Source organism: Cyprinus carpio, chromosome A3, assembly GCF_018340385.1.
Source record: "Cyprinus carpio isolate SPL01 chromosome A3, ASM1834038v1, whole genome shotgun sequence".
Taxonomy (NCBI): Eukaryota; Metazoa; Chordata; class Actinopteri; order Cypriniformes; family Cyprinidae; genus Cyprinus; species Cyprinus carpio.
In genome coordinates this window covers 33,000,082-33,026,739 of record NC_056574.1, presented here as the reverse complement: position 1 = coordinate 33,026,739, position 26,658 = coordinate 33,000,082, and the positions used below count along the sequence as shown (strand labels likewise).

General features: G+C 38.1%; 1 protein-coding gene across 1 annotated transcript in view; it reads right to left on the bottom strand.

Moving 5' to 3' along the window:
- LOC109069092 (alpha-1,6-mannosylglycoprotein 6-beta-N-acetylglucosaminyltransferase B-like) overlaps window positions 1-24,579 on the bottom strand; it is a 124,081-nt gene extending 99,502 nt beyond the window's left edge. The window contains exons 1-2 of the mRNA XM_042733262.1: window positions 23,930-24,579; window positions 20,451-20,563 (exon numbers count right to left, since the gene is read on the bottom strand). Of these exons, the coding sequence (XP_042589196.1) occupies window positions 20,451-20,563; window positions 23,930-23,997 (181 nt within the window). The 5' untranslated portion in view covers window positions 23,998-24,579. The remainder of the gene's footprint in view (window positions 1-20,450; window positions 20,564-23,929) is intronic.
- Between the last annotated feature and the right edge of the window lie 2,079 nt (window positions 24,580-26,658).

The following is a 26,658-nucleotide window of genomic DNA, read 5'->3' as shown; positions in this document are numbered from 1 at the left end:
GAATGAGGACATGTCAGTTCAGACAGATACACCAAGCAACATGATATGCTTACAGACATTGATGAAAAGATCTAGGTAAGTTTCAGAAAGGGATTGCTAACTCAAAAAATGAATATTATTTACTCATTGTAAAGCTGTTATTCTAAACCAGTATCACTTTCTATCATGGAATACAAAAGGAAATTTTTAGGAGAACATATAGAAAAATTGCAGCATTGCAATAAGGCATGTTTTAGCCACTCTATATGGCCTTTCGCACCTCAGGAACCTTTTCATAGTACCAGAACTAATTGTGGAACTACCCACTTTTTGGTGATTTTAGTACCGCACTGACTTTTTGAGAACCAAATTAGCTCCTACTCCGGAGCAGGGTCTAACCAGCACAACTGGTACCACCAGTGACGTAAGTAGACACTGATTGGCCAGACGCATTCGAAAACGCCCTCACCCGCCGTGATTTAAAACGGCGTGTAAATGTTGTTAACTTTGTTCTTCTTTGTTTCCATTGTTGAATGCAGCACACAAGTGACGTTGCTGTCGACACGCTTACGTCACTTCCTAGTACACACTGTCAGTGCGAATGCAACCCTTTAAATGGTACTGGGAAATAGTTCATGCAAAATCATCACAGTACTTTCATTTTTACTAGTTTTACTTATTTATTTATTTATTTATGTATTTATTTTTTGGACTAGTTTTCACATCACTGATTTTCAGTAGCATAAATAATACCTTAAATTTTGAGCTAAACTATTGCCTTTTTGTCATTTTCAAAGCATAGCAGACCTATCTTCACTTTCATTGTATGGGGTAGATTTGTATGCCTTCAATTTGTAAACATCATCTTTTGTGTTCTACATAAAGGTTTGGAATGACACGAGAGTAAATGATGGAAGAACAGTTGACACCACAGCTATACGGGTCCCCACACAGTTAGACCAGCACCAGTCCAGCATGGAAATTTATTCTGGCCTGAGCCAGTCTTTTCAACAGAGGAAAAACACAAAACAGAGACAAAAATACTCTAGGGTTGTACTACTGAGAAAAGCTCAAAAACAAAGTCATGGCAAAACAAAGAGCCTAAATGGAGACTGAACTGAATTCACTGGCATATTAGTTGTATTTACTCATAATACAAACAACAGGCTGAGGGTTTTATTCAACAACATTTCAAAAACATCTCATTAGCACAGCCTCTCTCCAGACCATCAGCGGTGAGGCAGCCTACTTCAACTCTCATAACTGAAGAAAGGACACAAACAGCACAATACAGGAAGGGGACCAATTAGGCTGACAGTCAAGTTTAATTTCAGAGTTTTCCGAACTCCTGCCGTCTGTTACCCAGGAAGCTGGGTGCAAGTGAGTGGATGCCTCTCACCTGGCCAATTAAACAGAACACATCTACAACTGTGAGGTCAGTAGGCCTTCAGAACACTCCGCTCTGACATTCTCTGTTTCCACTCGCTGTTGAGATCATCGTGAAGTGAATGCATCTTACTAATGATGAAGGCTACAAGAACATTATAGCAGAGTTATTTCTAAAGTTTCTTTTACCCACATGAAGGCCACAGCGGCTGATCTTCCTCAGAGCTAGACTACTTTATTTCGGGGTCAACACTTCTCAGAGTTGGATTTGTGCACTTTCATTATAAGTTACATGCTCACCAAAGCATAACTCTGTGATATTGTGCTCACCCTCATGTTGTTTCCAGCTTGCATGCATTTCTGTAATATTTTAAAGAATACTGGGGTCCAAACAGCACTAGAACCCATTGATTTTCATTGTATAGAAATAATAATGAGTCAATACATACAGAAGTGTGTATTTAGGTTACATGTTTACATGACTGCGAATGGGCATTAAGTGTAAATGTACATAGTCTTCTTTTCTTTTCTTTAAGCTGAGAAGCTGTGACAGAACTTCAGACAAAAATAAATAAATAAAATTAAACAGGATGGAGACTTGGTTCTGTGCTTATGGTTCTTGACTGGATGGAGGCAAATCTGAATGCGAGCTTGTAGTTAATTGTAGTTAATAAAAATTATTAAAATAGGCTGCATGACAAAACAATGACAGGTTGGTAATCCACAGTAGTTGAATTATGTCCACAAAGAGTTTAAAAATGTTCTGGTCCAGATGTTAACTTTGGTCTGCTAATTGGATGACCACTGAGTGTTTTTGATTTCACTGAATTTTGTGCAGCAAGTGCTCTCATTTATCAGGCCGCATAGCGATTTCATCCAAATCAATTGGAAGATGTGTAAAAACGATTAATGGATTGGATTTGGCCAGCAGGGTGCTAGTTCAGGATGATCAGACAAACATATTATCAACACTGTTCTGTATTTTAACGAGAGAAAAAAAAAAGAAAAAAAAAGTAAAATATTACTGAGTGTTTTAATAAAATAAATAAATGGGAAATGTTCTGCAGGGTTTAAAACTAGAATTGTAATGCTCTTTTTTTTTCAAAGCACTTAACTGAAATCTTGTTTATTAATTAAGCAAACAGTGGTAATGAGTATATTTTGAGAAAATAATAAGAGAGACATCATAAATTGTGTTTTAAGACCTCAGATTCCTGCTGTTTACATTTGAATGTAAGCGTTAGCTAACTACTTTCACCTCGCATTACTCCACTTAATCATATAGCTTCACAAACTTATCTTGAAAAGGTTGTAGGCAATTCCTTTTTGGAACTAATTTATCATAAGCATCATTTATCTGAGCTTACATACCTCAGTTTTTGAGTGAAAAAAGCATTATTTGTGGATAATTTTGTCAATATTAAATAAAATATGAAAAAAATTGCACTGTTTTTACACTAGCATGCTCAAATGACAAAAAGATTGATACCAATAGTAGGTGATAATATAGCATAGCAAGAAATTTATAAGCTATTTTTTGTAGCCCGATCATTTTTGACAGGGAACACCACAAGTGTTTTTTTGTTTTTGTTTTTTGTACAAAACTAAAAGCTTTTCAAAACAAATTTCTTGGTTAAACAGAACATGCTAGTGAGGTAAACAGTGCAATTTTTTCATATTTTATTTAATATTGAGAAAAATATCAACAAATAATGCTGTTTTCACTCAAAAAACTGACATACATAAGCTCAGATTAATGAGGCCTACGATAAATCATTTCCAAAAATAAACACAAAACCAGTCCTAATTTAAAAGAGAAAAAAGCTGACAAAAAGACTGATACCAATATTTGGGGATAATATTGCATAAGAAATTTATAAGCTATTTTTTTGTGCCCTTGTCATTTTTGACCGGGAACTCCACAAGTGTTATAGGGATTTGAACACAACCTGAAGGTTAATTTTGTTTAGCAGGTGTTCAGCTGCCCAAAACTACAACCAGACTAGCTTGACTAGTAGAAATCAACCAGCATGGTGGCAAATTAAGACGAGCAATCCACTATAGTTTGGTATAAGTTTTTAACTGAAAAAACCTGCTCAGACACATACTTCAAAAATCCACTGAAAGAGTACACCATCTGGGGCATCTTTGGCATACTATTTTCAGCACAGGTCTACCATTATTTGGGATGCAAATTTTAATCATGCATACAATTCAGGACAGATTGTATGCAAATTAGGATGCAAGTTAGTGATTTTTGAATAGTTATGTAACGTCGCTTTTGTGTCCCTTGTTCTGGATAGATTGTATGAGGGTTAGGATGGTTGTTAGTGATTTTTGATTAGTTTTGTAATATGCAATTTCACATTTTCAAAGTCTGGTAGTTTCTCATTCGCTCATTTACTGGGTAAATCAAAATTATACTGTTAGAGGATACTGACAGAAGGCCACAGACAGTTGGTTAAAAATAGCCTGGTATATTTATTTTAGTCATTCCTTAACTTCATTCAAACTATCATGCAGCCTAGCAGTAAGGTATCAGAAGGCATTATGACAAAAAACCTTTCCTTTTGTGTTCCTTAATCAAACATATTATGCATCCAAAACTTTCCAGATAGCAAATCCGTCAGCACAGTCATTACTGTCCATGAGAAAGTCACCAGTGTTTGCTTAATTGCAAGATATGTAATGGTTATTGGGTCTGTAATCTGATGAGAAATCCTATTTCTGTTTTTGAGAAGTGGAGGTGGATTTTATAGTGCTTTAAATTTTGGAATACTAAGTTTTGGACGTTGAATATCCCTGCTGAACCTGACATAGCATGATCTGTTTTGGTTGCTGATGTGCTGGTTTTTCATCTTGGTCAGCCAGCCAGTGTTGTAGTACTTGAGACTGGAGTCTACCATGAGTCCAAGGCCATATTTTGACTGTTTGATGGTTTTTGGTTCTTAGCTTTTTATGTAAAGCACTGTGGGTAACCCTTGGGTTTTTTTAGTAGTGCTATATAAATAAATAACCCAAACCAAACCAAAATATTTTCAGTCTTGGTCTTGTTATTGACTCAAGAGCTTTTAGACTCGAACTCTGTTTTGACTTGGACCTGGGACCAAATTCAACTACTACAACACTGCAGCTACGTTTTGTTGTCCGTGTCGGCTTACAAATATGATCCAGTCTGTGCTATTGTGTCTCTGGACAGGAACACACTGTATGTGCACTGCGGAGGTTTGCATAACACTAACACGAAACCAGGCTTCATTCACCCAAAGGAAGGCATATTTACACGGTCTGAGATATTCAGACCCTCTTCAGGTCTCTGTTTTGACTTCACCATGGATTCAACGGCATTCTGTTCTCGGTCATGACTTGCCTTGACTTGAAGACCACCTAAAGACCACGTCTGTGCTGGTCCACCAGACCAGCATCAAACCCGACTATTACCAGCATAAACAAGCCCAAACCAGCATGCAAATTCATTTTCATCTTGTTCCAGGTCTTATCCAATTAAACTTGTCTCCAGATTGGCAAAATGTGTCTATAGGAATTAGTACACGTTTCAGTGTTTACTATACCACAGTCAAATCCCAGCTGAGATGTAAAATCATTATCCCTGATTCCCAAAATCTTCCCGAACCTTAAGCGATACATTTGATCTTGTTCTAAGGTTGACTTTAAGGCGGAAACCATTTTCAAAGCTCTGGATCAGTGAACGATGCGAGCAGCGTGTGCCTACTAATCCCACTAACGTATGCTGCCTCAGCTTCCGGATGTATTTATTAGCTTACTGAAAATCCCCTATTTGTTAAACGGCGAGGGCTGATAGAGTGATTCATGACTCCCACATGCAGCTGTATACTGCTGACTGGAGCCGGATCTTGGAAAGAATGCTTGTGTGTGCATGTTTGCAGGTGTCCGTGTTAGAAATCCATAAGGCCATTATACATGTTATGTGCGAGTGAATGGGTTTGAGTAATAGAGTAATACTGTATCTAGTATTCTCTATCACATATTATTTACAGATTTACACTCATGTTTTGATAATTTCCATGACCATTTCCACCCTCACTCCAACAATTAGAATCGAACAAACCAATAAGTGCTTGAGTGACTAGTCTTACCCATTGAAGACAATATGTAGGCCCATAAATGAAATGATGGGACCATGCTATGTTGGATCTACAACCCAAAAGCCTATGCAACGTTTTCATCAACAAATTGTGGACTTTGAAGAGTATCACGATGGTTGAGGTAGGCACTTGGGACAGGGCTTTAGTTCATAACAGACCAAGATTCTGGATACTGATTAGTCATATCCCTGCTTAAATACACAGCATTGCTGGTCATCAGCATAAGGTTTCTTTTGCAGGCTTTGACTGCTAGTTTGCTGAATCCAAGCATGGCAAGAGCTTCACCAGCTCTGTTTTGCTTGAGAACAGCATTCAATTCAATTCAATTGCATGACAATGTTGGTCCAACAGATAAACAAGCATAAACCAGCCTAGATTGACATGGAATTTGTGCTGGTTTATGCAGGTTTTTTTTTTTTTATATATTTTTTTTTTTTTACCAGGAATGTGTTCATAGTCGTGATAATGTGAAAATTTGTAAATCCGAATAAAGGTTTTTGCAGTGTAATTTCAGTAAATAGTCTGCATGGACTGGAAAAGAAAACTTTGTATTGTTTTTGTTATGAAGGCTTTTTTCTTGTCATTCTAAACACCATAGAGAAAGACCACATTTGTAATTTAGATGTGGAGTTAGTACCGCTTTCTACCCAGGGTTATGAAACTCTACTCAGGAGTGGGGTTAGCACCTCTTTTATGGTGCTAACCCTTTATTGTGGTGCCAAACATGTACTGTACAGTTACACTGTATTTCTATAGTCCATTTTACACATTCTACTAACTATAAGTAACTTTGCAACTACATGTCAACTAACTCTCATTAGAGTATAAGCAGACTATTAGGTTAGGGTTAGGACAGGGGTGCCCAATCCTGCTCCTGGAGGGCCAACATCTTGCAGACTTTAGTTCTAACCAGTTTCAACACAATTTCTTAGACATTTCTAGTGAAACTGAAGACATTGTTCATCTGGTTCAGGTCTGTATAGGGCTGGAGGTAAATAACCCTGCAGAATAATAGCTCTCCAGGAACAGGCATGGACACCCTTGGGTTAGGTTTAGTAGAATAAGTTATCATGTATTGGAAAATGTACTTATAATCAGTAGAATTTCTGTTGGTTGAACATCATGGTTGTACCAATGTCCATATTCCAGGATGACAATATCAAGATACCAGACAATGGGAGAGCCGAACCACTCTGTAAAGTCGACTCCAGCACGTCCTAAAGACATATCCTAAATAGGGTTAAGCTCAAGACTTTGTGGTGGCAAATTCATACATGAAACTGATTCTTCATGCTCACTGAACCACTGTTTCACAAATTATGCCTGGTGGATCTTGACACTGTCATCCTGGAATATAGACATGGGTATGTCTTCCAACATGGTTGTTTAAGAAGTAAAAAGCTACACACTGTATCAGTTTAGCATCCTAAACTCTTTTGTATTTGCTTATTTAAATCTTTTTTTTTTTTTTTGCCTGGCAGTGTGCATAGTAATCCTGTTTTCCAGGATTTCTCCCCTTTTGCCACACATTAAAGGTACTCTTTTGTTCATGAATAATAAAGTATGTATGGCAAGCCAATGAGAACACTTAATACAACTTCCACAGTTGTGATAACACTTAACACAACCTTCAGCAAAGTCAGAGTCTATTGCATCTTTTGGAGATTCCAAGATAAGCTTCAAGCTGCACGCTGGTAGGTAAACATTCTGACTCAGTGCAGGCTGTTGGGTAAACATTCACTGCTGGCTGCGAGCTCCTGAATATGGAAAAGCGTACCGCTGTGATTGACTGCGGCTTGGTATTGTTGCATGCTGTAAACCCCGTTGGCTTAGTGCATAAGACATAGACCATCTGAACCAAGGATTGTGGGTTTCAGTCCCTTCTGGGCTGAGTTTGGGCAGAGTGAGGCAGTAGATGCATGCTGGCACAACACCTAGAGGTCAACAGATAGAAAACATATTTTGTTAAGACTTATCATTACTCCTGAACTTCCCCTCAGTGATCAATACAGTGCATCTGCTTTCTAAGTGTTGATAATCTGTTCTGAACAGCTGGAAGAAATGTTTCCAGCAGTGTGATTGCAGTGTGATGGGCTTCCTCCTGCAGAACAGACAGATGTGTTATCACTAATTGGCAGAAGAATAAAGTCACATTATGTTCATAGAAAGTCACATTTGCAGAATGTTGAGACATGGATTTAGAATTCCGTGGCAAATCTCATCTAGCAAATTAAAGTTTGTCAAGATACGCTTTTGTCATTTTTGCAATTTTAGAAAAAGCCTTTTCAAAATAATGTTATAGCAGAGCTTTGCTAGTGGTTATTCGGGTGTTTTGGATGATTGCTGACCTTTTCTGTTTGGCATTTAGGTTGTCTGTGTGGTTGCTATGACATTTCTTAGTGGTAGTTAAGGTGTTCGAAGAGGTCTATAAGGTGTTGAAAAGTAGAAGCTAGGGTGTGCCTATCAGTTGCTAGGATGTTCCGAGTGGTTGCTAGGGCTTTCTTGGCTGATGATGGTATCTTCAGTGTCAGTGGTGGTCCAATCCTGCTTCTACCAGTTTGTACACTACTCGTTTGTTTAGTTATTTATTTATTTATTTATTTTGACATTATGATATTGCATGCACGCAAATATAAATAAATAAATCCCTACATACATACATTCATACATACAGTACATACGTAAATGAATGGCTTACTAACTAAACCAAATTTGAAAAGCAGGAGCCCAAACAACTCTAGAAGAAGTTAAGCTACAAATAAATAAATAAATAAAAATTGCACCATATATGGAGCCCAAACAACTCTAGAAGTTAAGCTACAAATTATATATATATATATATACAGTTACAGTGTATATATATATTTATATATATTTGTATATTTGGAGACTAATCAACTCTAGTTGATATGGTAATATTCCATATTTAATAGAAAATTGACTGTATTATTTTGTTTTTAAAATTATTATTATTATTATTATTATTATTATTATTATTATTATTATAATATCTAGTAATCAGCACTGTGCAAAAAAAAAATATATATATATATTGACTAATCTTAAATTGCACCGGAGCAGATTTAAGAGCTAAGGTTTTTAAGTGGTTACTAGGGTGGCTCTAAGTGGTTGCTAAGGTATTTTTAATGGTTGCTAGGGTGTAACACATCAGTTGCTAGGACGTTAAAAGTGGTTGTTAGCCAGCTGCTGGGATGTTCAGGGTGATTGCTGAAGGCAAGATGTGTTCTGAGTTGCAAGTTGGTTGATAACTGCTTCAACAATAAATTTGAGCAATAAAAGTATGGCATTGTTAATAATGTAGCTGGAGAACACACCCACACATGCATGACAATGGATTAACTGAAGCAGGTGTGTGTGTGTGTGTGTGTGTGTTATTCAAGTTTCTTATAATGCATTCTCATTAAGTAAATGCAAACTGCAGGTAGTCTGAAAAAAAAAAAAAAAGAATTTCTACACCTCACCTCTCCAACGATGATTAGTTGCAGTGAATGCCCACCTTATGAGTGCATGTGTGGATATATTCAGCATGTCAAAACAAAAACTAATTTCTCAGGCAAATGAAGTGCCATGTAAGTGCAATTTAAACTAGCTTTGCATATTACTGCTTGAAGTCACTTGAGAGAGAAAAAAAATAATAATAATAAAATAAAAAAAGAAGGTACATGCAGGACAGAATAAAAAAGTAATGAATTCTCAATTTTCTTTTAAAAATATAATCCCTTGCTTTCAGACATCTATATGAGGAAATTATATAAATATATTTCAATAATCATCTCTTGTTTTTCACCTGCTCCACACTCACAATCTATCAGTGCATACCCTTATTGCGTCTCATCTATGGATGACAAGATTACCGTTTTTTACGATAAATAATGATGAAATTCCCCATGGTTAGTGTTACCATTTCATATTTTTATTATCATTAAGGTTACGGTAACAGCTCTAAGGGAGGTTGTGGCTCTAACTCTGCTGTTCCACAAGCGCCAACTAGTGTCAGAGAGTGGATTTACAAAGATTTACATTTACATTCAGCCTGTGTGCAATTTTTGTCTGGCCAGGAAATTGATTAAGTATGCATGCCCTGCTGTAAATTTTGAGCAGTTGATGAAAAACAAGCTTATGTGGATTCTACACATTTAAACAACTGCGATAAGCTATCTAAAATTATTTACAGAGCAGTAAAATACATATAATCATTTATTAATCAATTATAATTTTGACTTAACCCTTTTCTTTATTGAAAGGCTGAAATGTGAGGTTTACCATTTTATGAAACGTTTTCAAAGCTTTATTTGAACAATTTTGTACATGCTATTAGATAAACTGTTGTCAGTCATGTTGTCATTTAAAATCCAGACATCACTGGTAATGTTGTTGTTTTATTGTTAAAAATACTTTTATTTGATGTTTGTTGATTTTAAATATAAAACTTGGTGAAACGATTTATGTGTCAGTACTTTTTGAAAATTTTCAGAACATTTGAACAACTCCGTGATAATACTGATAACCATGATAATTTTGGTCACTATAATCGTGATAAGGAATTTTCAGACCATTTCATCTCTAGTCTCATCTGTGTCTCGCGACAACTCAGGGATGAGAGCAGGATTAATTCATGTCACGCAAGTGTGTGCGCTTCAATTAGTACTCACTCAGGGATATGAAATCGGAGTAAATAGGCTTAAGGGAGGGATTAGAAAGCATGTGACAGAAAAGGGAAAAGAGCTGTGGAACGATTAGAAATATTAGAACCGAGTGCAGGAATATATTTCCACAGAAGCCGAGAGAGAGAGGAAATGGCTTTTGGCTCTTCATCACACACTCCACTGCTCTTACGGCTTTAAACAATGACCACTGTCATCCAGAAGAACGTGAGTCGCTCTCAACGTGCCACCATCCCACTATCTCATTCAGCTGTAGGAAAACAAAAGCTTTGTTTCAGAAGCTAGTGACCTAGCATAGCTAGGCAACATTTTGGTTATCACTGATGCACTCCTGGCATCACAGGTGCAAGTTTAGCTTTAAATGATTAGTTCACGTTTCCAAACTCATGATTTTAGGAAATTCTGTAGAACTAACAATGGGGACTGAGATGTTGAAGATTCTAAAAGGACACAAAAGCAGCATGAAAGTATCATGTTTGTATTCCATATGACTTGTGAATTATATTCCAAGTTGTTATGAAATCTTTGTGTGACAAACAGTAAAATTTAAGTTGTTATTCACTGAGCTGTTAATTGTTGTGAGTCACTGAGTTGAACTCATAAACTAAATAAATCAAATTTGTGAATGAGTCATTCAATCTAGTTTTGTAAACTCGATCAGCCAATTGACCAAAAAGATGATGACTCGCTATTTCTTTTGTGAACTCTCATGAATAGAAAAATTTAAATTATTATTATTTATATTTATGCATTTATTGTTTGTTTGTTTATCTGGCTCCTCTCTTAATGTAATTACGCAATAAAGAAATAATTGAAAACAGGATTTTATATGGTTTGACTTCAGAACCCAAACATCATTTATTCATTTCTTTGTTGACACATCACACATTGACCTAGAACAGTTACACAGCACTCTCCTTTTTGTGAAACAGCCTAATGAATACTTCCTCTGCTCAGTTAATTTTTAGTAAGAGTATTTTCATAAGTATTTTGTCCATTGTTTTTTCACTACATATTCATATTTCAGGTTGATCCTCAGTGATATAACTTATTTGAATTCATTGAATATTTTGAATGCACTGATGAAAAAAATGCTTATTGTTCTTCCGGGTATTATGAGTCAGTCACTGAATCATTTAAAAAAATCAATTCATCACCATCACTCTTCCCACTATCTTTAATAAAACTTTAATAAATAAAAGTTGATAGATAGATAGATAGATAGATAGATAGATAGATAGATAGATAGATAGATAGATAGATAGATAGATAGATAGATAGATAGATTAGCTTCATAAAAATGGCTAATTTGAATTTAAAAGGTGACTAACTAGTAACTAACTACTGGTTGGTCAGACTACATCTTATGAAACAGTCTTAACAAAGTGGCTGTGCTTATGCACCTAGCCCCAAGACTTACTGTAACTATAATCTACAAGACACAAGGCATCAGTAATGGCCTAAATAAATTAATTTCTTAATCTCTCTGCAAAGTGCAGCAAAGTCCTGTAGGCTACTGGCAATTAATGTCATGTGAATTGAGTATGGGCATCAGTTATTTTTACTATGTCCCCTTTTGTTCTGTAATTGTCCTCTGTGGGAATCTTTCAGATATTTTAGATTATTATTACTATTATAATTTAATACACAAGAGTAATTACAAAATATTGACTACATTGTGTGTGCATGTAACGTCTCGGTTACATATGGTAACCCCCGTTCCCTGAAGGAGGGAATGGAGACGTCACGTCGGATGACCGACATGCGATTACTGCATCCAGCTGCCGCTGATCACAGAGTGAGTATAAGTAGGCAGCAGGTGCACCGCATATTTAGTTTTGCGCTGAAGAGACGAGCCGGTGAACTGGCCGCTCAGCGGTGGTACAGGACCTTTGGCAATGGGATGTGACATCTCCGTTCCCTCCATCAGGGAACGAGGGTTACCATATGTAACCGAGACGTTCCCTTTCAGTCGATCATTCTCGACGTCATGCCAGATGACCGACAAATTGGGATCCCTACCAAAGGGCCACAGCGACTGCCCCTTCCAGTGTCCTGTGAAAGCCACCTGCGCCCCTATTTTCTGGCGCAGGCCAGGGCTCAGCACAAGAAGACCAGCTAGCGCTAATGTGGCACTACCTACTCAGTAAAACTGGATAACACTGGGAAAATGTACCCGCTCCACTTGGAACAGGGATGCTGCGGAAGCCCCAGCCTTCACAAAGGAGGTTTCGGAAACAATTACACATATAAACAACATGTAGGTGCATATGGAAGATTGGAGGTGATAGTGAACCTTTAAGAATTGGCAAACGTCGTGGGGGAAAAACAGGCTCTGAGGCTATACCGTGGACTTTACTCAAATGGGATCCACTTAGGTCTGTACATATGGAACCCAGCCCTCTATCGGTTCTCGCAGATTCATTGAGTGAGGGCCTGGCGCCAGACGCTTCGCCATGTCTGGCTGCCGAGGGGACGGAGCAGCTCAACAGGGTCTACTGTAATGTACATATGGAACCCAGCAAGGCCGAGGGGATGGAGGATGTGAAAATGATTGTTTCTACTCGTTTGAGTCGAGAACACAGGAGGATACCGGCTCCACAAGAAGGCTATAGAATCTAGCGAATGTGTTAGGGGTCGCCCAGCTCGCAGCTCTACAAATATCTATCAGCAAGGCACCACGGGCTAGCACCCAGGAGCATACAACACTTCTAGTTGAGTGAGCTCACAACCTAAACGGGCAGGCCACATCCTGTGCCTGATAAGCCAGGGTGATGGCATCCACTATCCAGTGGGTCATCCTCTGCTTGGAGACGGCATTCCCCTTCTGCCAGCCTCCATGACAGACAAAGAGCTAGTCTGAGGTCCTGAAGCTTTGTGTTCAGTCTATGTATCATCTTAACGCTTGGACGGGACAAAGCAAAGCTAGGGCTGGATCTGCCTCCTCCGGGGTCAATGCTTGCAGGCTCACCACCTGATCCCTGAAGCAGTGATAGCAGTGACATAAACTTTAAGGGTGGAGGGAGACAGCCTTCACTCCAACCCTTGCAGCAAAATGGACAGCATGACTCTGCTCGGGCATCTTCAGTGGTCTTCTTGGTGAGAAGTACAACACTCGACGAACAGGTTCCACTTTGAAGTGTAAGCATGTTTCATAGGGGTAGGTCACCTAGAACCTCCGCGTCCCATCCAGGGACCAGACATGAAGTTTCCAAAGGTCTGGACGTGAGTGCCACAGGGTGCCCCTTCTCTGAGTCAGTAGATCATTCCTCAGAGGAATTGCCCACAGAGCGGGCTTTCATGCATTAGCTCCGGGAACCAGGTCCAAGTGGGCCAGTAGGGCACCACAAGCAGGACCTGCTCCTTGTCCTCCCTGACCTTGCACAGTGTCTGTGCAAAAAGGCTTACTGGGGGAGCACAGACCAACTTGTCAGTTGATGTATGCAATGGTCGCAGTGTTGTCTTTGTGGACTAGTACATGCTTGCCTTGTATCAGTCTCATATGGAGCAGCCCCAACGGGTCAAGTTGAGAATGTGAATGCCCTGTTCTCTCAGAGGAACCAGGGCTGCCTCTGCAACTTTTGTGAAGACACGGGGTAACAAGATGGGGTCTCAACCCACTGCCTTTCTTGGGTACAATGAAGTAGGGGCTGTAAAACCCCTTCCTCATATTGGCTGGAGGAACCAGCTCTATCACATCCTTCGCCAGCAGGACTGTGATCTCTGCAGGGGCATCTGCCGCTTTCACTGAAGTAAAGTGGACATCCCTGAACTTGGGAGGGCGCCGGGTGAACTGAATCACATAGCCGAGCCTTACAGTCCAAAGCTATCAAGACGGGCTGGGTAGCTCTAGCTAGGCTCCTAGATGCCACACAAGTGGCACCAATGGAACTACAGCCGTACACGCAGTGGGGCAGTGAGGAATCTCATTGCTGGTCCGAGGCGAGGTCTGAGTGTGTGTAACTCTGACCTGCATTCGAGCACAGCGTGCGTGGGTAGTCCGTTGGTTCATCCTCCCAATCCGCCCACTGCTGCTCACTGGTGAGAGAGGAGGATGAGTGTGATTTGGTGGGGGCTTGGACGGGCGGGGCGGCTGCCCTGCGGCTGGCTCAACGGCGCTGCTTTGCTGGAGGCAGCTGCATTTGCTGCGCTGGAGCAGGGGCGACGAACAGGCTGAGGCACTGCCGCCGGCATGGAGGCACCCGGGTGGAGGCAGCAGCTGCACGCAGGGGAAGGATGTGCCTGATGGCCTCAGTCTGCTTTTGGGCAGCTGAGAACTGCTGGGCAAAGTTTTCCTCCGTGTCGCCGAAAAGGCCAGTCTGGGACACGGGGGCATTCAAGAATCATGTCTTGTCCATTTCCCGTATGTCGGCCAGACACAGATGCCACTCCTGGACCGTCATAGTGGACATTGCATGAGCCAGAGACCGCACCGTAACCTTTGTTGGTCATAGCGCAAGGTCCGTAGCGGTACAGAGTTTTTAGAACTTCCAGGTCATGACCACCCTTGTGCAAGTCCCTCAGTGCCTTAGCCTGGTGTACTTCCCCTTGAAGGGGAATTCCTTACCATCACAGTAAGACCAGTCTGGCCAGTGACAGACAGCTGCCGCCAGAGGGAACCACAGATCTAGGCATCGGCACGGGCGCTCAGCCCATTTGCAGGAAACTGAGTCTGGTCCGCAACTCCGAGATGGTCATCTTCCCACAATGGGAGCATGAGTCGTCTGCGAAAGCCACCTCAGTGTGCTTAATGCCCAGACACGTGAGGCAGTGATCGTGACCATCACCTGGCACCAGGTAACAACCACATCCAGAAACACATGGATGGAAAGGCATCTTTAAAAAGACGTGTCTTTAAAAAGATGTTCCACCAGTGAATGCTCTTATAGAGAAATTGCTCTTTTAGTGTGCTGAAGCGCACAAGGGAGATGGCTGCCTGCAACACACACAGGGGATAGTACAGCTTGCTGTCTGCAACCCACTCGACATGGGAAAACCACCACCGCTAAAGTGCCGTACCACCAACATGAGAGCCCTCGAAGAGCGTGCTTGACTTGTCTTGCAGACTCAAAGCAGGAGATCAGGAGCAGAACAATAGAACCGTTAGGCTCCAAAGTGAAAAAAAAAAACAGAATATGCGGTGCACCTGCTGCCTACTTATACTCACGCTGTGATCAGGGGCATCTAGATGCAATAATCGCATGCCTTTTAGTTTACAATCAAAGTAGATTGGTCTATCTAAGCAATATCCCAATTCTTTGGTCATCCGATGTGATGTAGAGAGTGACCGACTGAAAGGGAACAAAGCATAAGTGCAATATTTGCTCCACTGGCATTAAGATGACCACCAACTAAGTAAAAAAAAAATAATAATAAGTACACCCAGCCATTACACCTACTGTCAACTAAGTCAGAATGTCACTGAAAAGGGTGTATAAATTAATTGCCTGTCAAGAGCACATCAAATCATCATTAATATGTTTGCTTCCTATCAGAGCCGAGTCATTTTATGTCTTATCTTGGTCTAACCACATTTTTGTGAGGCCTAATGGATTTTCAGGATTTTAATGGAGTTGGACCAAGAAATCAGCTTGTCTCTCTGAGCTAAAAATACATCCAGATAACTGAGAATTACCAGCACAGTCTGACCGAAGGTTGAATTCATGCAATAGTATATCAGACTATCAAACAGCCCATCAATTTTTTAGTCATGAGAGGTCCCAGGAGGAATCTGCTCGCTTTTTTCACACTGTATTTAACAATCTTGAATAGCTTTTAAGAATTCAAAGCCATGAACATTTTTGGTCCTACTATATACATATATAAAATAATAACAAATATCTGCTCAGTTCACTTCTCCACTAATGCTAACTGCTAAGTGTATTTAGGTGTGTCAGATAATGATGACAACCAAAGCATGCAGTGCTGGGCCAATCCAAAACAAGGACTGGAAAAACGCTGATCCAGAATGATTCGGTCAGCTCATCCACCTCCCACTCAGATGAATACAAGATCCTTCTGTGCAACTAACAGTGCTTTGTTGCACATCATTTTTCTACATAAACATTTGTCACACTGTCCACATGATTATAACTGGAATACATAAGTATTTTCCCATAAAACTAAAATGTAATTAGTTTATGTCCTTGTTTGTAGAGGCACAACAACAGGACACATTTTCAAACCCTTCCAATTCAACTCATCACATTTCATGAACTGACTTATTGCAAAGGTAGCATCCTATCACACATGCTTGAATTCACTGAGCTTTTCAGAACTACCTTCTTTTTCTTCTTCTTTTTAAATGCAGACTGTATGGGTAGGTGTTTTATTTTATACACCTATGGCATTGTGTTTGATTGAAACACCTGAATTCAGTAATTAAGAGATGTGTCACAATATGTTTGTCCTTATAGTGTATATATGCAAACAAGGAGTATAATTTTTTTTTCACCCTTCTGAAAAATTCAAGCACTGACTACATTTAATTATTCTATCTATTTTTCCCTCAGGGGTGTCGGTGTTAAATGTGAAGATAACAAACACAGATCACATCTAGTGAGTCAGTCTGAAATTCTGGAGCTTGTTTGCTTGACTTTGTCTGACAGCAGCTGAGGGAGTATGTGATAGAAAACAAGAGATCTTGCCATGAAACCACATCAGTTTGCTGGTGATCCACTAGCTGTAAGATGACCTGAGGGCTTCTGTAAAGCAGCAGGTCAAACTCACAGCTCCAAAATCACTAGCTCCAAATGCAATGTGTGCCCACATCTGTCTAAGGTATTAAGCATGAGGTGGCTTTAAGGCATACAAAGCTGTATGAACACACACGTATTTTAAAATCAACAATCAAAAAAAAAAAATCAAACAAACAAAAAAAAAATGCTACCTGTTTACATTGATTTCAATTACGTATTTCCATACACTCACATGTGAGCTTGAGTTTGGTCATAGACGCCTCTCTTATCCTTGCACTCCAACCACCTGTCTCCTTTCTAGTATGTGATACCTCTCAAGACCCACTCAACACCCAGTGGAGAAAATCAAGACCAGCCTTACTTTTTTCATCCTCATTGAATATCCTGTTTCACTCGGAAATGCATCCGATTACAGAATTGAAATGGGTTGTGAACCGCATTTCATGTTGACTTTAAGGTCTGCTCCAAAGTGTTTGATCTAATCTGCAGTGAATTTGTGTTTTAATTACAAAGAAATCTTAAAAAATATGTGCTGAAGCAAATATTTACAGAGTTTATTTCACCCCAAGAACCCAACAGCAGACTCCTAGAGAGTATGTGTGAAAGAACACAGCTCCTGTTCCCATTAGACCGTCATTTAGCATTATAAATACACAACAGTGCATGGAGAGAAACATGGATGCCAGTGAAACTTGGGCACATCCTGTGCTAAGAGGGGTGGCATCAGGATCTATATTCTTTCGAAATGTAGTGCATTTCAGTGTCAATTTGTTCTGTTTGTTTTAATAAAAATACTAATGTTATGCAACAAATTTGTTTTATTGATTTTGCAGCTGTCATTTCATTTGTCGTTTCTATCCAGAAACAGTGCAGAACTTTGTTTCTAATTCATTTTACATCATGACTTGTCTGTCTTTTAATAAAAAAAAAAAAAAAAACATCTCTTTTTGTTCTGGATTAAAAACTAAAATCTGAGATCTGAGAACAGACTTTCAGTGTGGTTTTAGACATTTGGAAACTTACTGTACAGTATATACGAGACAACCCAAAAAAAAAGACCTCTCTTATATGGAAGAAGATACATGCCTTTAATAGAATCTGTGTTTTCATCTCCTGCTGTGCCTGTGTGCCACAACTGTCAAAGGCCACAGTCTTGGAACCCTGCATTGACTGTCTAAAGGAAAGAAAAGCACTGGTTTTCATCTTAGAGCAGTGCAGATATCTGTGATGGAGAACAGGGACAATTCCAACTGAAATCTAAAGCTCTTCCTAGAGGATGCCATGTCAAAGTCCTGGAATCCACAGATTTATATACCACTGGCAAGCAAACACCACATGAAACACACAGGAGACTCAATTAACAGGGTTGGCAACATTCAGAATAGAATTGAGCTAGCGAACAAGCTATTTAAATATGAATGAAGATATTCATAGAAAATATGAATAAAAATTCAGAGAAATTCTTAAAAATTCAGCTTATATTGAATGTTGATATGAATCTATGAATCTCTCTGTTTATTGGTGTATACATTTGGCCAATAAACAGTTGATATAAATGTTATTTTAAAAATACATTGTACTGAATTAGTGTACTGCTAAGGTCTGTGTGGCAGAGAATGTGTTCAGTGAAGGGACATATTCTGAGGCCCATGAATGCTGTGAGATATTGAAACCCAGTTTTGGCTCTAATGCATGCCATCCTGTATTTACTGCTTAACTAACACACGTCTGCTGTTTAAAACAGACAAAGTGCTCCCTGCATAAACCCACACACATGCTTTCATTAGAAATGTATAATAACAAACCTCTCTTAGAATTGCCATTAGTATCCATTAGAGGCATAATACCAGAACATATGCTGCATGGTATTACTCAAGATAGAACACGGCCGGAGTAAGGGGTGTAAAAGCTGGAGGATCTCGTATGTGGAAAAGGATTAGTGAATCAGCAGGTTTTCAAAGAGAACAGCTCCCATTGAGATAACATGTATACAGCTGGAGCTTACGGTTAGATCAGCGATCAATGTTATAGAGTTACAGAACTCTGTTATGTTGTCAGGTACACAAAGAATAGCATTTATTCAAAATAGTCTCTTGAAACACTATAAAGTACCATTCAAAAGTTTGGGGTCAGTCACCTTTTTTCATTCATTTTTTGAAAGAAATCAATACTTTTATTCTGCAAGGATTGATAAAAAGTGATATTAAAGTACTGTATTTTTTTTAGAAAAGATTTCCATTTTTTTAAAAAATGCTGTTCTTTCAAACATTATAAATATCATAAAATCCTAAAAAAAAGTACCACAAGTTGCAAGAAAAGAGGTACTGTAGATAGATAGATAGATAGATATATAGATAGATAGATAGATAGATAGATAGATTAGCTATAAGTCTTGCTATTCCTGTGTATTTATTTGCATGAATTCATATCAATTTAAAAGTAACTAAAAGTCAGATTACAATACTTGTGATAATTGAATTTGAACGCTAATTACTTTTTAAATAATTCAAAGGTAATTAGTTTGACATAATTAGTCATTTGTAGTTAGAATTCATTTTAAAGTAAGCCTCACATCTCTGTCAGTGCTGAACTCCCAAAACACAGTGACGTCCATCTCTGGCTGATCAGCAGGCAGTGTTTAATGAGCGAGAGCCAGATGCTTTCTCGAGGCTTCAGCCTGGGAGTGGTTAATTAATCAGATCGTGCTCTCTCTCCCTCTTTCTTTCTCTCTCTCTTTCCTCCTATTTTCTCCACGCGAGCTCTCCCACAACATTACAGAACACGAATCCATCATCTTCAGCTTTTTACTGGGGTTTGATGAACATACTATGAAGCAGTTTTCCAATTTTCCAGCAACCGAGTGGAGCTCTTAAGATGGTTATTTGCCACATTTGGGTACACCATTTCTTGTTGAGCACAGCTTTTTTGAAACTAGAAAAGAACTGAATATTAAACATATTGGCTCTGTTCCAAAACCTCTGTAGTGAGCCCAAGTAGGCAGAATTTTAAAGCATTATAGGTGTGCTCCCAACATGAAAGCTTTCACAAGAGGTAGACAGCATAATTATGCTGCCTTCTGAGATACCCTCTTTCTTTTTTTTCGCTAAATAAAGTCAGTATCACATACATCCATTACAGAGAAGACAATCCCAACCAGGCCACACAGAATCTGTGCTGTGAAATTCATTATATTTGAAACACCCTTCATTCATAAACTTTCTCAAATACCCTTAATCAGTGAGTAAATGAAGACAGAATGTTAATTTTTAGGTGAATCTTTCTCATGGACAGGTCCTTCTTGGGATTTGCAGTGAACGAGATCTCTAGCCTCTGGCGTGATCTATTTTCATATGCATTAAAAGTGATGGCTGATGACAAATGGGGTCTTCAGACAGAGATGCTATTCACAGCACACTGACCCCTGGATAATCAAGCCTGTTAAAGGCCAGTGCAAAACCCTTCATTACCCCCATTAAAAATCCCATAAACTGATGCTCTCTAAATGCCACCGGATGAATTAGACATGCATACATTCAGCTCAGGTAGACGTACAGTGCTGCAAGTTATTAATGTACCTTCGGTTCGGATGCTGAAAGGGGAATCGGCCAGTCGCTTGGCCGAGAACTGCCCCCCCAGAGACGTCATTAAGAAGCACAGACTGAAGAAACCAATCCCCGCCACAAATATCCTGTAACAGAGAGACAAACGGATGTATAAATGTATTGGGGTGGAACAAGAAAAAAGCCAGACAATGATGAGAAACCACTATGAGAAGCAGTACAATGTTAGAAGTATATTGTCCTTGTGAAACTTTCTCTTTAAAGGAACATTACATCTTTGTCATTGTTTGCTCACCTTGTTTCTGCAAACCTGTTAACTTTTTTATTTATTTTTTTTTAAGAAGAAAAAGATTCACACAGCTCTTTTTTAGTTCATGGTGAGCATGTCTGCCAAGCTCTATGTAACCCAGTAATAGTGGCCCATGCGACTAATTCTCTGTATTCCAAATAGAATAAGTCATACAACATGTCTGTGTGTAAAAACAGAGCAAACAGTTATGAATTCAATAAACTTAATCATTTTTCACAAAGTTGTTTTTGCAACAGACTAACAAAGTGTGCTGGTGGTGACATAGTTTTGTATGCTATCCCGAAAGTTTGCATCACTCTGATTTATCCATTGTTTTTTGGATTATTGTGAAATAAAAAAAGTTGCGTTCTTGTAATAAATCCATCAAGACATTTTTTTTATTTATTTATTTTTTTTTATTTTAATGATTGCTTCCAACTAAAATACATGTCCTCTATCCATAATATTGCTTTTTTCCAGTTAAAAAGTCATCGATAACACTTTACAATAAGGTTCCATTAATGTATTAACTAACATTGAACAAACACTGAACAATACATTTATTACAGTATTTATTAATCTTTGTTAATGTTAGTTAATGGAACTGCAGTCATTCATTGTTAGTTCATGTTAATTCACAGTGCGTTAACTAATGTTTACAAGCACATCTTTTGATTTTAATAATGAATTAGAAAATGTTGAAATTAACATTAGCTAAGATTAATAAAAGCTATAGAAGTAATATTCATTCTTAGTTCATGTTAACTAAAGTAGTTAACTAATGTTAACTAATGAACCTTATTGTAAAGTGTTACCAAGTCATCTTATCTGAGTCATGGGAGAAATATCCACAGATCAACCAAAATAGTCCAAAACAATTCAAAACAAATATGTTTGTTTTGATGTGAGACGACAACAGGGGATGGAGATTTCAACTGTTGGAAGCGTTGTTATTGATTATGGTCTTGTATTTTGGCCAAATGCAAATTAAAGTCTAAATGCCATAATGATGGATTTGCTTCCTACAAACACGCAGCTTTTCACTTCAAAATACATTATCTGGAGTTGTGTGGATAACTTGTGGATTATCATGATGTTTTTATCAGCTGTTTGGACTCTCATTCTGACGGCACCCATTCACTGCAGGTGAGCAAGTGATGTAATGCAACATTTCTCTGAATCTGTTCAAGTGATGTAATGAAATATTTTTGTTAATGTGTTCTGTGAAGGTGAGTACATTTTCAGCTAATTTTCATTTTTGAGCAAATTGTTCCTTTAAGCTTCCAACAACTCCTTTAAAAAAAAAACAAAAAAAAAAAACACCTTTGCATTATTTAAAAAAGTAGCTGAAATTCAAAGCATTATTCATGTTGCTCAAACAGTAATGAAAATGTGCAATGCCACTCATGTTGACTTTATGGCTACTAAAAATTAAGTGTGCTTTTTATTGCTATATGGAATTCATAACATCATAAACAAAGGATAAACCACATCTTTTGTCATGGGTAACCTATACAGTATATGATAGATCCTGCAGGTTAGAGCCTTGGATGGGTAATCAATAGCTTTGAGGTTTAAAGGAGATTTACACAGTATGCCATTTTTGTAAACCTGGACTCGATTTATTATGAACAATTGCAGATCTTCTCTCTCTCTCCCGCTCTCTCTTGTAAATTATATATAAAGGAAACAGAAACATCATGTCATGTCAGACCAGACAGGGAGGGTTGTAACTGGACACAAAATTGCATATTATTTGCTTGTATTTGCTATTTTGAAATAAAATGTTTCCTATTTGTTTACCGTTTTTAATTAAAATGCCTAACTTAAATAATGGTGGTATAAGTGGTATTAGGGAATGTCATAATTAGTAAAAAGTAAATGTGATTACCAGCGCAGATTAACACTGAATGTACAATGTCTTTTATTAGTACATCTCACCCTGAGATTGCGGTAGGTTAACAGCACTGTTTGTACAATGTTTATGTGTAAGTAGTGATTAGTTGTTTCTACTTTAGTTTGTTCAAGATAAATACTGGAATATTACAGTAGATCAACGTTTGAGACATGTAGTGCGTAGCAGGAAAACTCCCCATGCACTCTCCTCTGCTGAATTTGTATTCCTTGATGACATCATTCTCCAGAAAGTGACATTATGTTTGGTGGCAAAGTAACAGCAAACATCAATAAGTATTATACAAATGTAAGCTTTTCATCATGTAAGGCATCATGTCTAAATAAGTGTCTAGAGTTTGACCAAAGCATATTTCTGTAATATCTGAGTCTCTTTCATTGAAAAAAAGCTTGCTTAAACTTAACAAAACTTAACTTGCTTAACACAAGCATATTCCTTTTTTTATTATTATTATTATTATTATTTTTTTTTTTTCTTTTCTTTTTCAAGTTACAGAGCTCAGGTATTGCAGAACAGAGTGACCCACAACCTCGCGCTGCTGGATTCCCGCCACTGCGAGAAACAGCGCGAAAACTCATCAGCGAGACTTACACCATCCTCACATCCTTTCCTGAAAGTCTCCTGACACCTTCAATGAAAACCCCTCAACAACCGAGAATAGTGCCACCTCCGTAAAGTCACACCATGTTATTTACAGTAAGCCGTTATATCTCTTTATATATATATATATATATATATATATATATATATATATATATATATATATATATATAGATAGATAGATAGATAGATAGATAGATAGATAGATAGATAGATAGATATAGCCTACTTTTAATTGAAGAGACAACATTTGACAGCTTTCAGATTTCAGGTTTGTTCGAAGAAAAGAACATGATAACTTCGATATAGCCGTTTGAATAGGCTAACGTTTGTTTTTATTGGCAAAATATTCCTTACAAATATGTCCATGGTAGCCTTTTGTATCATTTGAATGTATTTATTCTTTAGCTATCACTTTACAATAACAATATTACCTTGTGTTATACTACACCATCAAAAAGAAACAGTAGTATTCTTAACGTTGTTGCACTGTTTGAAGATCTCACATTAATTTAATAAGATACGAATACAGTAAATGTGGCATTTTTGCAGAAACTTACTGTTTTCGTGGTACATTTTCGTAAGGACTTAGTGGTTGACCACAGGCACAGTCCCAGTGGTCAAACGCTACAGTGCAAATGCAAGGTTTGTCTGAATGATAACATTAGATCCAGTCTTAGATTGTCTTACCTGAACGGTTTGAACGTCAGCAGGCATCTTCTCGTCATAGTTATACACTCACTATTTACAGAAATCATTTTTCACGCCGACTGTTTAACAACATACGAACTGTGGAACGCATAATTTACTTGAGTTATTTTCTGCCGGTTGTGTTTCTTAATATGCGAGTTTAGGGTATCAGCCTTAATTCTGAATGCAAGCTCTTTGATGAAGTTGCTCGAAGAAAAGCATCCGAAGATTGCCGAGCGAAGGAATCAGCAGGTCATTCAGTTGGTGACATTGAACTCCCATTCATAACAGTTTGCAAACAGCGTCAGAAGTAATCCAGCGAATGCCATCTCCGTACATTTTAGTGAAGTATCAATGACGATCGCGAGGGGAATGAACGCGTCAGAACTCCCTGTGCAGCGAGCGACGGCACTGGATCAATTCAACGGCACGACTGGCGTTTTCTGTGATGTGAGGCAACATTTTTTCACCTTCTTTGAGGATAATGTTGTCTCTGTGGCTAAATATGAACATGAATGCAGTTCGGCTGCTTCAGAGGAAGCGTCGGAAAGCTTAAACCGCTCCGCTGTAGTTTCAGAACCTTGGACAGCTCCCAGTGCGCAAGCTAAAGGCACCAAGAGCGCCATCCGATGGATTTCTACCAGTTTACTCGGATGATCCCATCTGAGATATGTCGAATTGGGTCTTTCTGTACGCAGCGTGTTTTTGTGTCATTGCTGTTTTTGTGTCAACCCCAAATTCATATTAATACATTTTATATCTTTATTTTAAATTAAGAAATTGGAGCCTTATGAAAAAAAAAAAAAAAAAAAAAAATATATATATATATATATATATATATATATATATATATATATATATATATATATATATATATATATATATATATATCAACCTTATTTTATTTACTGTGTAAACAGTAGTATTTCAGAGAGTGGGGAAGATGTGCCATTTTTACTTTTACTTTTTCAAAAAATAAATAAATAAAAAATAGCCCATATTAGAAGATATTTCATGTCAAAGGGTAAGTTGGATATGTGAATGAATTACATTTTAAATATAAAAAAAGTGAGGAAGAGCATTCTACTAATATAGATGCTAAGTCTTCTTTTACACAGTATTTTAACATCTATTTCATAGAAGAAGAAGAAAAAAGTATATAGAGTTAGTATTTGAATTTAGTCAAAAATAGTTGCATATTTGTAATAGACTAGTTGTGCATTTGAAAACAAAGCTTATTATCACATATCTGACACACTTTACTGCACAGCTGCTATTTTTAAGAAATGCTTCTTTTCATAATCCATGGCTAAACTTCAGACAAACAATTTGTATGCTTTTATACACACTGGCAATTCCCTTTGCCGGTTACTTGTTTTGAATATGACAGACTCTTTCTAAACATGATGTGACAAAAATTATGCACAGTTTGCTAGATTACAGGGGCGGCACATCTTACCCCACTCTGCTCTACTGCCTTTAATGCTGATCTTACACATTGCTTATGCTACCATTGTGTCCATTGGGGACGTTTCTTTACAGTATAACGGTAATGAGAATCTAATGAGAATCATCATTTAGAATAATGAGGATTATGAACAAACTCAAAGGAACCTAAGCATTCTCAAACTCTGTGTCTCTGGTGCAGCGGATGGTTTCTGCTAGTTTTGTTCCCATCATTTCTGAGCCCTGAGAACCCAGAGGACTATTAGCAGTACAGCCCACACCTCTGGATGACAAACTTCATATCCAGCAGTGAATCTGACAGATCGGCCATTAATGAAAGTCTCTCTCTGTACAGTTTAAGATGCTGAGGATCTGCTTTCAAAAAAAAAAAAAAAGAAAGAAAGAAAGAAAGAAAATCAATAGTTCTCTATTTCCTAGACCCATAGTTTCAGAGTACAGATTACAACTACAAAAAGGACAGTGGTGTGCAAAACTTTCAGGTGCAGTGGAATCCCTATTGTTTCAGGGCTATACTTCAAGATGGAGTGATTGTGAACAACAGCAAGATGATTGTTTTGTCCAAACAAAACAGACACACAGCACGAATTGACTGATGCTATTAAATGCTCCTCATTTCTCTATATAATTTTCTCTTTAAAACAACAGCTCAGATGAGAGAAACATACGGAACATGAGGTTCTCTCCAGTCTGCAGGGTACAAAATGTCTAGACTTGATAACCTGCAACCTGTCTTTGGAACACAAACCCCAAAAATAACAGGCCCGAATAGCTGCAGTTAATGAAGCTTTTGGACTAGAGACATAATTGCAAGCAACATACATCATGAACAGTTCATTATATTCTGGAGGGCAACGAGTGAAACTGACATGTTTTTCTCAGTCTACTGTGTTTGACGTCATTAGTGAAGAACTTGATGTTCTTGTGGTGTCATCAAACAATCAGCATTTTCATTTTCCTCCAGGCACAGAGGTGATTAGTCACATGACATTAATGGCTCAGGCAAAACTGGGTGCTTATGAGAAATGTTGGGTGTAACGCATTACAAGTAACGCAAGTTACGTAATCAGAGTACTTTTCCCAAGTAAACTAGTAAAATAATCAATTTATACGAATATTTAAATATACCTAGAGTGCAGTGCTAATTTCAGATTCTTTGGGAGCCTTTATTGGGACCTTACTGAGTTAACAATGGAATTTGACTCAGTTCCGAGCAACACTGATGTGAAAGTATATGTTTTACTATGACAGCTAGAGTACAACTA